The 14,724-nt window shown below is 43.1% G+C and overlaps 1 protein-coding gene across 3 annotated transcripts; it reads left to right on the forward strand.

The window, feature by feature from the left end:
* The first annotated feature begins 806 nt into the window (after window positions 1-806).
* On the forward strand, window positions 807-14,240 carry csf1rb (colony stimulating factor 1 receptor, b). Of its 3 annotated transcripts, none has more exons than XM_047607843.1 (22): window positions 807-997; window positions 5,897-6,169; window positions 7,609-7,902; window positions 8,004-8,140; window positions 8,214-8,376; window positions 8,829-9,183; window positions 9,367-9,482; window positions 9,596-9,704; window positions 9,800-9,984; window positions 10,112-10,209; window positions 10,828-10,954; window positions 11,055-11,159; window positions 11,266-11,376; window positions 11,481-11,631; window positions 11,817-12,054; window positions 12,138-12,260; window positions 12,358-12,469; window positions 12,558-12,657; window positions 13,098-13,224; window positions 13,309-13,411; window positions 13,861-13,893; window positions 14,027-14,240. In XM_047607843.1, exons 1-21 carry the CDS (start codon window positions 940-942, stop codon window positions 13,869-13,871), a joined length of 3,096 nt encoding a protein of 1,031 aa, XP_047463799.1. In that variant the 5' UTR covers window positions 807-939; the 3' UTR covers window positions 13,872-13,893; window positions 14,027-14,240. The 3 variants fall into 3 exon arrangements, with proteins under 3 accessions (XP_047463799.1, XP_047463798.1, XP_047463800.1); XM_047607844.1 differs by lacking the exon at window positions 13,861-13,893 and having other exon boundaries at window positions 813-997; window positions 11,817-11,890; window positions 11,966-12,054; XM_047607842.1 differs by lacking the exon at window positions 13,861-13,893 and having other exon boundaries at window positions 809-997.
* The last annotated feature ends 484 nt before the right edge of the window (window positions 14,241-14,724 follow it).

Here is a 14,724-nt window from a genome sequence, read left to right on the forward strand (position 1 = left end):
ACAGCAGGTTGTAAGGTTGTTGCTATGACTGAATGAAGCCAGTCTGACTGACCTCAGGACCCCCCTCCATCTCTGCTAACACACTGAGCTGGTTCAGGTGATCTTCTGTGGGATCCTGAGTCCGGTCTGGGGTTCAGACACAGAGAAACCTGAAACCTGCTGCTTTCACTTCGCTCTTCTCAGTTTTCAACCACACCAACACGTCAACCAGTAGCTGGGAACTACAGCCGGAGAGGAACTGGAACCCAGGCCTGAGCCCAATGCTAAGCTAGTGAAACACAGTCAGATCCACCATGCAGAGTTCAAGTCCGTGGCCTCCACCTGAAAAACCAAGTCCAGGTCTGGGCTGGGTCTCACTGCTGCCCCCTAGTGACCTGGAGCTAATTTTAACTTACACCAAAGCTGCTGTAGATGATCAATGACCTCCTCTAGGACGACACCTGAGACTACACCTGGATTATACCTAGACTACACCTGAGACTACACCTAGACTACACCTGAGACTACACCTGGATTATACCTAGATTACACCTGAGACTACACCTGGATTATACCTAGATTACACCTGAGACTACATCTTAAACTACACCTGGATTACACCTAGACTACACCTAGACTACACCTGAGACTACGTCTCTGACTATAAATGTATGAAGTATATACAGTACAAAATCATCATATAAATGGAAGTTCTGTACGTTTAGATGATTTATAAGTAACAAACATTATGTCATGCTTTAACATGAACGTGTGCTCCTAAAGTTTTGTCATATTTCTGTTTTTATCAGACAGGAAACAGGTGGAAGGACACGAGGGTGGGTTGTGTCGGACTCAAGTTGTGATGAAATGTTGTCGGGCTGAGTGAAGGAGGCGCAGCAGGTTTCATAGAGGAACTTTTCCTCCATTTGACTTCAGTCTGAACAACAGAGAGAGAGAGAGATGAGGCCCTATTCTCTACTGCTGTCGATCGCCCTCAGCTGCTGCTGCTCTGCTGCAGGTCAGAAAACTCTTTTAAATTCATTTATTTAATCTAAAAACGCTTTAACTCTTTAAAGAATTTAGATTTTTTTTAGATTTATATCATTAACGTTAAACTACACTTAAACAAAGAGTTTGGATCAAGCGTAAGAATTTAATTAAGAAGTTGGAGTTCTTGCAAACTGTCAGAAAATGTCTAAGAAGGACTCAGATGAATAAGACAAATAAAAATAATAATAATTTATAGGAGAACAAGCCTTTCCCCAGTCTCTCTATAATCGTGAGCTTTGATCAGAGAAATAATCATAAATAAACTGATTTAAATAAAACTGCTCCAGTATCACATATCAGAGACTAAACCAGACAGGCTGAGAACAAATGGAAAAGATTTGAGATGAATTCTGAATGAAGTCAAAGTCCTGACCTTCATCCAGTAGAAATGTTGTAGCATTAGTTGATGAGAGGAAACCACCAACATCTCACAACTCAGCTGGTTCTGTTCTGAATGGGATCAGATTAGACCCTGATCAGCTGTTACAGGAACATTTAGTCTGAAGGACTCACAGACTCACACACTGGACACAAGGACTCAACATAGAGAAATGACTGATTGATTAAATAAACATAGAAGCATGTGTCCATGTGACTGGTTGGACTCTGCTTCATAGTGTCATGTTCAGCTGGAGCTGTAACGAACCGTTAGAGAAATGAAGTCTGAAGTCAAAGCGATGCTGCTACTACATGATGCTATAAATACCAGAGTCCTGGAGTGGACGTAAACATGTTGGTGTGGTAACCAGTTCCTCCAAACCCTCCACCCACACTGTCCTCAACAAAGAAGAAGTAAGACGAGGAAGTGGGAACAGGACCCTGACAGGCCGAGGCACACAGTATCCCAGTGTGCGTTAGTGTGTGTTAGTGTGTGTTCGTGTGTGTTTGTGGTTTCTGGTAGAAAATGTGTTTCCTGACTTTCTGAGGTTACATCAACCCCCCCCCCCCCCCCCCCGCCCCGAAACCTCCTAACTGCAAAACTTTCTCCAAAACAAAAGACCAATTCTCCCAGGACCAGTTATACCTGGGCCCTTGTCCTGTGTGGTCCAGATATCCAGATATTACCCCCCTATCTTTGAGTTGTCCTCTAATGTCCATAGTTGTGTCTTTGTTGCAGCTCAGAGGACAGTTTCCACTTTCTACTGGATAATGAACTATACATTAGAGTCTGTTGATCCAAGGACCAGATGAACACATTAATGGTGGAGTTAATGGGTTCATCCCTGGTCTGAATGGGTGAACGGGTCTTTGCTCCCTAACATCTGTCCACACTTGAATCATTAAACATCTTCAGGATGAGACAAGAGACAGAACAAAGACCCAGAGAGTCTGGTTCTCTCTGGACCAGGTTTATCTCAGGACGAGGATTCAGCTCATTTATGGTCTAATTTTTACTGTACTAATTACAAACATGGACAATGGATTAAGATCACAGACGATGTCCGGCATTATTCCAGATTACCAGAGGTCCACGTTAGAATAGGACGACAGACTCTGTTTACCAGTCGCTCCCCGTCCAGATACAGAGTCTATCCTTGAATCCAGGCTTCACCCGGATCAACCTCTAGCCTGAGCTCCTCCTCTTTTTTGGATATTTATTAACCATTTAATATAATTTATTAAACATTTATTTTTAAACATTAATTATATTTTATTGAACATAAATGAGCCTGGTTGGTTGGAGACTTCTCTGCACATGCTCAGCAGAAACTGACTCAAATACATTTAAACTCTGTCACATGACCATAATGTAACACAGATATAATCAACTTTAAGTTTCAACATTAACTCTCTAGTTATGTCCCATAACTCTAACCTGAGCCTTTAGTCTAAAACCAGGTCTGAACTGACTGTGGGCCCCTCACCAAGATGAAAACCAGAACACTGAAGGTTTCACTTCCCGTTGTTTTGCTCTGATTGTGAAACTCAAAGATGTGAATCTTCAACTGTCACATGAAGCTTCACAACAAATCTGTGAAGAACCTGAGTTCATTGGCCAGTGATCACATGATTAATAAGTTTATTGACCAGTGAACATGATTAATGAGTTTATTGACCAGTGAACATGATTAATGAGTTTATTGACCAGTGAACATGATTAATGAGTTTATTGACCAGTGAACATGATTAATGAGTTTATTGACCAGTGAACAAAGTTCATTCACAAGCCACATGCTCACATGTAAATAAAGTAATTCACTGGCCACTTTATTAGGTACATTAGTGAAAACAGCCTTCGTGAAGAAATAATGAATGGATGGATGGTCTCCACCGCTAATTCAAAAATCTCCTGTCTTTTTTTTTTTTTTTTTTTGATATACTATATTGATCCCAGAGGGGAAATTATGTCCTTCTGTTTGACCCATCCATTTGTTCACACACAGTAATGTGTACAGTTTGAGCAGTGGGCAGCAACCCTGGTGGGTGCGCCTGGGGAGTATAATAGGGGTTAGGTGCTTGCTCAGGATCCCACAGCCATGGACAGGGTGGGAGGCGAACCTGTGACCCTTCAAACTTGAAAGAGCTGATTACAATTACCGATCCAGCCTTCCTGATCAATTTATCTTGACGTCACCCCAGCAAAGAAAAGGCCACAACACATTGATAGAACTGCTTCACTAGGGTACCTCATAAACTGGACTAGTGTACCTAATATGCCGGACATTATTTAGATTAGAACCACTTCAATAGCGTCTAATAAACTGAACTAGCGTACCTAATAAACTGGACTGCGTGCTGAAGACATCTGGGATGTAAACACTGTTCGTCATCAATAAAAACTGAAGTTTTGACTTCAGTCGTCTTCACTGCAGGTGATAATCTCTATGACGACAACCCCCCTGCTTCCATGACAATGGGCTCCACCCAGTCTCTGGATGGAGCCGGTCCGGGGTCTGGACCCGTCCCGCCTGAGATGGTCCAGAAGGAGACGGAGGACGTGTGGAGGACAAAAGTCCTGGATCTTCTGACTCAGATGGTCCTGGTCCAGAAGGACATGGTTGGACATCAGGTCCAGATGGTCCAGCAGCTCGGCATTCTGGGAACTCAGGTGGGTCCAGTTTAGGTTAGAATAGTTTATGTAAGTTTATTTCAGAGTAGCCTAGCCTACTTTAGCCTAGCCTAGTCAATTTTAGATTATCCTAACCTTATCACAGTAGTTTAGATTAGCTTAGTTTAGCCTAGCCTCTCTTAGTTCATTGTAACCTATGAAAAATATATAAATCACTGAGCTATTAAAAGGGGTGGGATAAAATAAATGTATACTTCCTCCCACTCCTTTTCGGACACGTAGAAGATGGAATATTTATTCTGTTACTTTATTGTTTATTTATTTACTTTCTTATTTACTGTTATTTATGTTTCTATATGATTTTTTTTGTTGTTCTGTTTTTTTATTCCGAAATAAAGAAATGACTAACTAGCCTGTGCTATTTTATCCTAGTCTAGCCTATCTTTAGATCAGCCTTACCTAATTAGATTGGTTTAGATTAGCCAACCTTAGTCTAGCCTACTTTAGAGTAGCCTAACCTAGTTAGTTTAGATTATCTTACCTTAGCCTATTGTATCGTATATCCTAGCCTAGCTAGACTTGTTTAGATTGGTTTAGTTAAATTTAGTTTAGCTTGGTTGTGTTATCTCAGATGTAGTCTCATTTGACTGGAGATAACTTTGAGCCAGTCCATACTGAACTAGTATAATCTGGTTTATTATGAAGCTAAAGGTCCGTTATGTTGTGGTTCTCAGGGGTCCCAGCAGATCCAGGATCTCCAGAATCTGGCTCGTCACCAGAGTCTTCTGGTGGAGAACCATCAGGCTTTACTACTGCAGGTCTCTCGCATCTCCACCCAGCTACAGGACGTTAGCAAGAAACCTGCTGCTGTCGCCCAATGAGACGCTTGGATCCTTCAGCCAATGAGACGCTTGGATCCTTCAGCCAATGAGACGCTTGGATCTTTCAGCCAATGAGACTGTCTATCTGTCTGTCTATCTATCTATCTATCTATCTATCTATCTATCTATCTATCTATCTATCTATCTATCTATCTATCTATCTATCTATCATTTCTGTCAGTGATTTTCAGTTATTGTACCTGATCAGATATTAAATAAAGTTGTGTTGAATGGAATGTGGTCGTGTCTTTTTTTGACACAATGTCACTTTAAAACAACTCACAGACCAGATACAGGGTTTGACAGTTCACAGGGTAGGGATCTACTGGTGTAGTGATCTACTGGTGTAGTGATCTACTTGTATAGGGATCTACTGCAGTTGGTGATCTACTTGTATAATAATCTACTGTGGTTGGTGATCTACTGGAATAATAATCTACTGTAGTTGGTGATCTACTGGAATAATAATCTACTGGTACAGTGATCTACTGCGGTTGGTAATCTACTGGTACAGGGATGTACTGGTATAGTGATCTAGTAGCGTACTGTTCTACTGGTATAGTGAGCTACTGTGGGCAGGGATCTACTGGTATAATGATCTACTGGCATAGTAATCTAGTAGTGTAATGTTCTATATGTATGGTGATCTACTGTGGGCGGTGATCTACTAGTATAGTGTTCTACTAGCGTTGTGTTCTACTGGTGTAGGGATCAACTAGATCACTATGCGTTCTACTAGTATAGTGATTTACTGTGGCTAGTGATCTACTGGTATAGTTATCTACTGTGGGTGGTGATCTACTGGTATAGTGATCTATTGGCATATTGTTCTACTGTGGTGATCTACTGGTATAGTGATCTACCTTGGAGGATGATCTACTGTTATAGTGATCTACTGGTATTGTGATTTACTGTGGGTTTTAATCTTCTGTGGGAGGTGATCTACTGTTCATTTTTCCCCTTTTACTTTTTTCAGAGCCTGATCCTCCATCAATCCGCCTGAACTCTGACTTCCTACCAAACCGGTCCGAAGTGGTTTTGACTGCAAGGTCCACTTTCATCCTCAGTTGTCATGGAAACGGTTCAGTCCACTGGACCATCACTGCGTTCAGGCTGCAGTACCCGGACCCACTTCAGAATCCGGTCAAGGTCATGAGATCAGATCCCAGACACACTGGGACATACATCTGTAGGTACACCAACCGGAGCTTGGAGCACCTGAACTCCTGGGTCCACCTTTATGTCTCAGGTGAGTCCAGTAACTCCACCACCTTCTGCTGATAGGCTTCTTATCGTTAGCCTAATAGCATATTTGTCTAAGTCATGTTTAAGCATTTTCAGAAAACAAGAAAAAAATATTTTCAGCAGCACATTGATATTTTTATTGATACTGGAACAGTGACTCAAACGATTACTTAGACAATTATGCTATTAGGTCAGGCAGGTGTCAGACATATGGCCCATGGGCCAAAAGTGGCTCACCTGAGGGTCTAATCTGGCCCAGAGCATGAATTTATAAAGGGACACAATTACAAATTATCAATGAAAATAACTTCTATCTGTAATTTATCCACTGGTTTGTTCAGAAAGTGGACAGAACACAACAGTGAGACCGGGACTAGACAGATAAATACACTTATTTATACATGTGCACATGTATAAATAAATAAATATATATACATACAAGATACACAAGACATAATATGATATGATATATGATATACAGTATAGGTGTAATATAGGCATATGAGAACTTGACTATACAAGATATACATGCAATAGATGATGTTATGATGTTATTATATGATATGGAGTAAATGTTGTACAGGGTACACAGTGCAAAGGTGACAGGTAGGTTTACACAGATAAACAGACCCAGGACTAGACCCAGGACAAAACAGACACAGGACTACACACAGGACAAGACCCTGAAACTCAAACCTCTAACCCTAACACCCTAACAACTAACCCTAACCCTGGAACTCAAACCACTAACCCTAACCCTAACCCTAACCCTAACACTCTGAAACCTAACACTCTGACACCTAAGGACTAACTCTAACCCTAACCCCTAACCCTAACCCTAACCCTAACACTCTAACCCCTAACCCTAACACTCTGACACCTAACCCTGACACTCTAACCCCTAACACTCTGACACCCTAACAACTAACCCTAACCCTAACCCTGGAACTCAAACCACTAACCCTAACCCTAACCCTAACACTCTGACACCCTAACGACTAACCCTAACCCTTACCCTGGAACTCAAATCCCTAACCCTAACCCTAACCCTAACCCTAACACTCTGACACTCTGACACCTAACCCCTAACCCTAACCCTAACCCTAATACTCTAACCCTAACCCTAACACTCTGACACCCTAACAACTAACCCTAACCCTAACCCTGGAACTCAAACCACTAACCCTAACCCTAACCCTAACCCTAACACTCTGACACTCTGACACTCTGACACCTAACCCTAACCCTAACCCTAACCCTAACCCTAACCCTAACCCTAACACTCTAACCCTAACCCTGACACTCAAACCCCTAACACTCTTACACCTGACCCTGACCCACATCTGGAGTTAGGGTTGGGGTTATTTGCAGGTTATTATTTTGTTGTGTTACTGGACTGAATGTGGCCCCTGAACTAAAATTAATTTTGCCCTCTTGTATCAGACCCTGATGACCCCTCCAGTGCCTTCGTCATCCCCCGCAGCACCCCCACCCTCCAGGAGGGAATGGACTTTCTCTTCAGGTGTCTCCTGACTGACCCGTCTATCACCAACCTCACCCTCCAATCAGAAAACAGGGGGCGGGGCCTGCCCCCAGGCATGAACGTGACCTTCGACCCCCGAAGAGGAGCTTTGATCCGAGACCTGCAGATGTCTTTCAAAGGACGCTACGTCTGTTCAGGGTGGAAGGACAGAAGACAGGTCACATCTGCACCTGTCGACCTGCTGGTGGTCCCCAGTAAGACATGTCCACCTGACTACCTGTCTATCTGTCTGTCTGTCCACCTCTACACCTGTCTGTCTACTTGTCTAACTGTCCACCTGTCTGTCTCTCTGAAGGATTGCGTGTCCCTCCGCACCTGTCCATCAGTCAGGATGAATTTGTCCGTCTAGAGGGAGAGTTGTTTGAGGTCACTTGTCTGACCAGTAACCCCACCCACTTCTTCAACCTCACCTGGACACACCCCCATATACAGGTAAGAGGTCTGAGGGTCATGGGTGTGTGTACCTGTGACAAACTGTGTGTTCATTGATTGTTTGGTTTTTCAGAACCTGAATGTCACTCTCAGCCGTTACTATAGCAACAGGCAGCTGTACATCAACGGCACTCTGGTTGTTTCTGGAGTCGGCCAGAGCCACGCTGGACCATACACCTGTACAGCTGTCAATGAAGCAGGGGTCTCTATGGCAACTGCACAGCTCACAGTGCTAGGTACGTTAGCAATGGGCTAACAACACAAAATAATAATAATAATAATAAACACTCTAACACTCTAGGGATGAAATTTGGGATTTCCAAGTACTTCAGTGAGTCCCTATAAAAGGTTAATCTTTCACCCACACTGCTAATCATTTGCTGGTTAAAATGATGAACCTTCTGACCCTGAAACCATTTACAGCATAAACTTAAACTCACCTCTCTCTCTCATTCACTAATCTGCTGTATTCACCTGTCCATCACCACTGGTCCCGTTCACCTCAATGGTTTTTACATCCTGAACTTTTAAAATGTTTTTTTATCTTGTAATGAATTCTTCAGCTTCGTATGTGTTTATGTGTGTCTCTATGTTTGTAGCCTATGGAACAGATCATCATTGTTTTCAACTGACTCACCGGGATAAATAAAGGTGAATTAAATAAATAATTTGCCCTCTACTCCACCAGATCGCCCCTACCTGAGGATCTACCTGCAGGCTGTACAACCGGCTAATGCTAACACCAGTACTGTGGGGGGCAATGGGAACCTGTTACCGAACGTGAGCAGGAAACCAACAGATGTGGAGGAAGAAATTAGCCGCAGTACACTATTTGTTAATGTTAGCAATAAAGGAAGGGATACAAATGAGGCGAATGGTGCTAAGAGTGCTAACAGATTGGTGGAGGTGTACGAAGGCAAAGACATGATCCTGACCTTTGTGATGGACGCGTATCCACCAATCAGGAGCCAGCACTGGACCACACCCCCCCAACTCAACAACACCACGGTGCACCAAGAGAGCTACACTGTTAACGGCTACAGGTTAGTATGCCTACAGGGACAGCGCTACATGCTAATTGGTGCAAGCCAATATACTATCCCTTCCATGTTATCATGCTAGCAGTTACAGGGCAGACGTAGCTCTGCTATCAACATGACCACCAGTAGTGAGACTTTAAGGTGGCAGTGTTAATGTTATTTAAGGTGGTATTTTTGGTGTTGCAGGTCAGAAGCCAGCCTGCTGCTGCACAGGGTTCGTCAGGAAGATCGAGGTCGTTACTCATTTTACTTTTCTAACTTGTTCTTCAATGGATCCCAGAACATTGACCTGAGAATTTACCGTAAGAAACTTTCCTCCTCCTTCTTCTTGGTTCATCTGATCACATGACCTATAAAGTGACTCCTCCTTCTTCCTGTTTCATCTGATCACACACCAAACTTTTTTAAACTTCAGGTTCTCCAACTGCTGCCATCACATTGAACAACGACACTCTAACTTGCAGCAGTTCTGGATATCCATTACCTACAATCCTCTGGTTCCCCTGCCCTGGCTTTCAGCGCACGTACATATCAATCAATCAATCAATCAGTCAGTCAATCAGTCAGTCAATCAGTCAGTCAATCAATCAGTCACAGCTAACCTTCTTCTCTGTTGCAGATGTGGAAACGTCTCCAGAGATCAGCTTCCTCCTGGTGGGGTGATGTCACATCAGGATGAGGAGGAGGAGGAGGAGGAGGAGGAGGAACAGGTGAAGATCTCGCTCCCTCTTTCAACAGTGGGGAGCGCTACTGTCCAGTGTGTTGCCTCCAACTTTCTGGGAGAGTCTCGTCAGTTCTTCACAGGTCAGACAATCAAACATCTATCTATCTATCTATCTATCTATCTATCTATCTATCTATCTATCTATCTATCTATCTATCTATCTATCTATCTATCTATCTATCTATCTATCTATCTATCTATCTGCAGGATCTCAGAGTGTCTTCACGCCTCCTCTGATTGGATGCCTGAGCGCCGCTATCGTCCTCCTCCTGCTCCTATTGGTTGTCTTCTACAAATGCAGACAGGTAGGTAAAAGGAACTTGTTGGTTCTGGCCCTTTACGATGAACATTTTTATTCATTATTGATAGTACACGTGATTAATAATTGGATACACCTGACGATGCCACTTTAGCAACAAGTCCAGTACAGTCGTCATACTTTCCATGGCCCAGCAGCTGCAAGGGGATGGTCCCCAGTTTGGGGACGACCCCCTTCCTGTTCCACCATGAGAACCAGAGACAAAGCCAGGTCCATAAAGACGTGGATGTCCTCACCTGACCCCCATAGAACCCCTCTGGGATGAAGTAGATGTGGACTGTGAACCAGACCTTCTCCTCCAACATCACTAATGAGCTTCTAAACCTGAGGAAAACCTTCAGGGACTGTTAGGATTAAGAATGGGATGCGACTGGAGTTCATGTAAAGGCAGGAGAGAGATAATTTATTTATATATAACGCTACATACTAACAGTTATTTATGTCTCCACCCCACTGACAGTTATTGGTTAGTAGAGTCATGTGAGTAACACTGAGTTGTACAATAACATCTGAAAACTTTCTTGAATGACATCACAAAGATCTCTAGCTGTGATTTGATGAGATCTCTCTTATGTCTTGTCTCTTGCTTCTTGTCTTTTTCCAGAAGCCTAAATATGAGATCCGTTGGAAGATCATCGAGAGCAGTGACGGGAACAACTACACCTTCATTGACCCGTCCAGACTCCCGTACAGCCACAAATGGGAGTTCCCTCGAGACAAACTCCGCCTCGGTAGCAACACTGGTCACATGTCTTCTGTCCTCTTCTGTCCTCTGTGAACATTTAGTATCCATCTTGACTTTATGCCTGTCCTCTGTCGTCTGTCCTCCAGGAGCCGTCCTGGGTTCGGGGGCGTTTGGGAAGGTTGTCGAGGCGACGGCATTCGGTCTGGGAACCGACAACGAGGAGACGAGGGTCGCGGTGAAGATGCTCAAACGTCAGTCCACACCTTCATCACCCTCTTCTTCTTCATCCTCTCCTTCTCCATCATCTTCTTCTTCATCATCTTCTTCTTCATCATCTTCAGTGTTTCCTGTCCACAGCGAGCGCTCTCTCGGAGGAACGTGAGGCTCTGATGTCCGAGCTGAAGATCCTCAGCCATCTTGGTTACCATGACAACATCGTCAACCTGCTGGGAGCCTGCACCCGTGGAGGTAAATGATTACCAGTGAGGGTCAAATAATTAGGTACACTAGAGAATGCATTCAGTGGCCACTCCTGTACTTAATAAAGTGTCCACTGTGGTCTCTGACCCCAGGGCCCATGCTGGTGATCACAGAGTACTGTTGCCATGGCGACCTGCTGAACTTCCTGAGGGCTCATGCTCCAGACTTCCTGCCGTCCCTGAAGGGCTCCACCCCCGACGAGGCGTCCTATAGGAACGTAGCATCAGAGCAGAGGCTCCGCAGGTCAGACACAGTACCTCAAGTACATGAAGTAACTAACTGAAGTAACCGATGTAGCTTGTGTTCCTTGTGTACCTGAAGTACCTGAAGTACTTGAATTATGTTGTGTACCTTGTGTGTCTGAAGTACTTACTTTGTGTACCTTGTTTATCTGAAGTACTTTGTGTACCTTGTGTCTTGTGTTGCAGTGACAGTGGGATATCATGTTGTTCAGAATATCAGGAGATGCAGCCGATCCTGAGCCCAGGACAAACCTCCCCGAGTAAGAACCTGGACTCACCTGGACTTACCCGGAGTGTCTCTCTGATGAGTGTCTCACTGTGTGTTTGGTCCCCAGGTGTGGAGACAGACGGTCTCTATGTTGGTGACCTCATCAGGTTTTCCTACCACGTTGCTCAGGGTCTGGAGTTCCTGTCCTCCAGGAATGTAAGACCACCACCAGTCCCTGTCCCTCAGTGTCTCACTTGTCCCTCAGTGTCTCACCTGTCTCACCTGTCCCTGTCCCTCAGTGTCTCCACAGGGACGTGGCAGCCAGGAATGTCCTGTTGACGGATCGTCGTGTTGCAAAGATCTGTGACTTTGGTTTGGCCCGAGACATTCGCAATGACGACAGCTACATTGTCCATGGCAACGTAATACACACCAATACACAACAATTACACAACTAATAAACAACACGTCATAACAAAGCACTTGTGTTTTATTTCTCTGTGTGTTTTGTTGTGAAAGGCTCGTCTGCCAGTGAAGTGGATGGCCCCTGAGAGCATCTTTCAGTGTGTTTACACGGTGCAAAGTGACGTCTGGTCCTACGGAGTCTTACTGTGGGAGATCTTCTCTCTCGGTAACCATGGCAATGGATATAATTCAATCACATTCATGCTGTGTTACTAACCACCAATCACACGCTTGTTCTGTGTCTACCTGAACAGGTAAGAGCCCATACCCAAATGTTGCCGTGGATACCAACTTCTACAAGATGATTAAAGATGGCTGCCACATGGATCAGCCCGACTTCGCTCCAGCAGAGATGTGAGCACGTTTACTCTGACCTAAAATCAGCAGTTATTACCTGTTTATAATGTTATTACCTGTTAATGATGTTATTACCTGTTAATAATGTTATTACCTGTTAATGATGTTGTTACCTGTTAATAATGTTATTACCTGTTAATGATGGTGTTATTACCTGTTAATGATGGAGTTATTACCTGTTAATAATTTTATTACCTGTTAATGTTGTTATTACCTGTTAATAATGTTATTATTACCTGTTAATGATGTTATTACCTGTTAATAATGTTATTACCTGTTAATAATGTTATTATTACCTGTTAATAATGTTATTACCTGTTAATGTTGTTATTACCTGTTAATAATGTTATTACCTGTTAATGATGGAGATATTAACATCGAACAGCAATGTGAGCAGACAGACGTTCACTCTGACCTAAAATCACCTGTTCCCTCAGGTATCAGCTAATGACATTGTGCTGGAGTCTGGAGCCCACCAACAGACCAACCTTCAAAATGATTGGCCAGGTCATCAATAGGCTCCTCCCCTCCACCAACGACATGGCGCTACATCACATGGACCAGGTGAGAACGCCAACATGTTTCTGAGCCCTCAGTGTTCATCTGCAGGCTGCTGCTTCATCGTCTTCTTCCTCTGCTTCTACTCAGCCGACGTACAAGAACATAGACGAGTGCAGAGAAGAGTTGGAGGAGGAGGGGGAAGAGGAGGCCAGGACAGAAATGGTGAAAGGAAGACAAGAGCAAAAGCTCAGTAAGGATAAAAATACAACCACACACACGTTCAGTTCATGGCACAAAATGAACATCATCAACACACATGTTAACAACATTATTACGTTATTACATATTAATGATGTTATTACGTGTTAGCAATGTTATTACACGTTATCGACGTTATTACATGTTAATTCAATTCAATTCAATTGAATTTTATTTATAAAGCGCATTTCATGCACAAGGCAGACTCAATGTGCTTTACAAGAACTAAACATAGTTACAATACAAACAGTTACATAAAAATCTATTCGGAATCAATTGAAAAGTACAAGTGCAAGTAAACAATCACACGTGTGCCACACTTTAAGTACACACTTTAACTCATACATGCGCACCAACTCACACAACCACACACACAGATCAGCAGAATGCTGTTGAAAGAAGATTTTTATGGTTTTTAAGGTTTTTAATCTGTTTTCAAAGGTGGCTACTGATGTGGATGTCTAACTGTGTCAGGCAAGGTGTTCCATTTTTGTGTTAGTGATGTTATTACATATTAATGATGCTGTCACAACGTAATAGCAACATGTAATAACATTGTTAGCACTTTAATAAAATCATGTAATAACACGTCTTCTGGTCCTCACAGATCCCCTTGACGATGATAATGAAGAGGAGCCAATGATAAAGAAGCTGTTCTGATCCTGTCATCCAATCAGAAAGCTCCGCTCAGTTTAAATCCGTTCATTGAACCGTTAAAGTTCAGACAGACTCATCTGTTTTCTAAACTGGATCCGTTTCATCTTCTTTTGATTTCAGTCTTTGTGTTTTTAAATAAATTCAATAAATTCAGTTTAAACTAACTCTTGAACTCGTCTTCCTCAGAGCTTTTTACTGTGTTGTTGACAAATGAACCAATGAAAATGTTTTACCAAGGAAACAAATGAGGACGAAGCTTGAATCTAGGCCAGTTCTAACCAGGTTTATACATGAAGCTCTCAGTCCAGTAAACCTCATTTTATAGCCTGAGTTCTTCTCTTATCAACAATATAAACTGTTGACAAATGTCAGCACATAAGGAGGAAACATGGCAACGTTATGTGTTTATCATCATGAGCGCCACCATGTGGTCATTCTGTGGCCGTGACTTCAAGGTGATGGTTGGTGATTCTCATAGATAGATAGATAGATAGATCTAAATAAAGTTAACAGACATATTGTTGGTTCTGTTGGATTAAATGGTCCCGTAGATGGACTCCACCACCCTCTCTACCCCTTTCTCCACCTCTTCCCCTCTTAGTGGTTCCACTGCTCTGTTTCCACATCGTATCAGTCCTCAAGCAGAAC

Source organism: Mugil cephalus, chromosome 15 (assembly GCF_022458985.1).
Source record: "Mugil cephalus isolate CIBA_MC_2020 chromosome 15, CIBA_Mcephalus_1.1, whole genome shotgun sequence".
NCBI lineage: Eukaryota > Metazoa > Chordata > Actinopteri > Mugiliformes > Mugilidae > Mugil > Mugil cephalus.

Excerpts from the sequence above, each read along its gene's own strand:
- csf1rb (XM_047607842.1), top strand. The coding sequence starts at position 940 with ATGAGGCCCTATTCTCTACTGCTGTCGATCGCCCTCAGCTGCTGCTGC. Across the intron at positions 6,170-7,608 it reads GGTCCACCTTTATGTCTCAG|ACCCTGATGACCCCTCCAGT; the intron begins GTGAGTCCAGTA and ends CTCTTGTATCAG. Across the intron at positions 8,141-8,213 it reads GGACACACCCCCATATACAG|AACCTGAATGTCACTCTCAG; the intron begins GTAAGAGGTCTG and ends TTGGTTTTTCAG.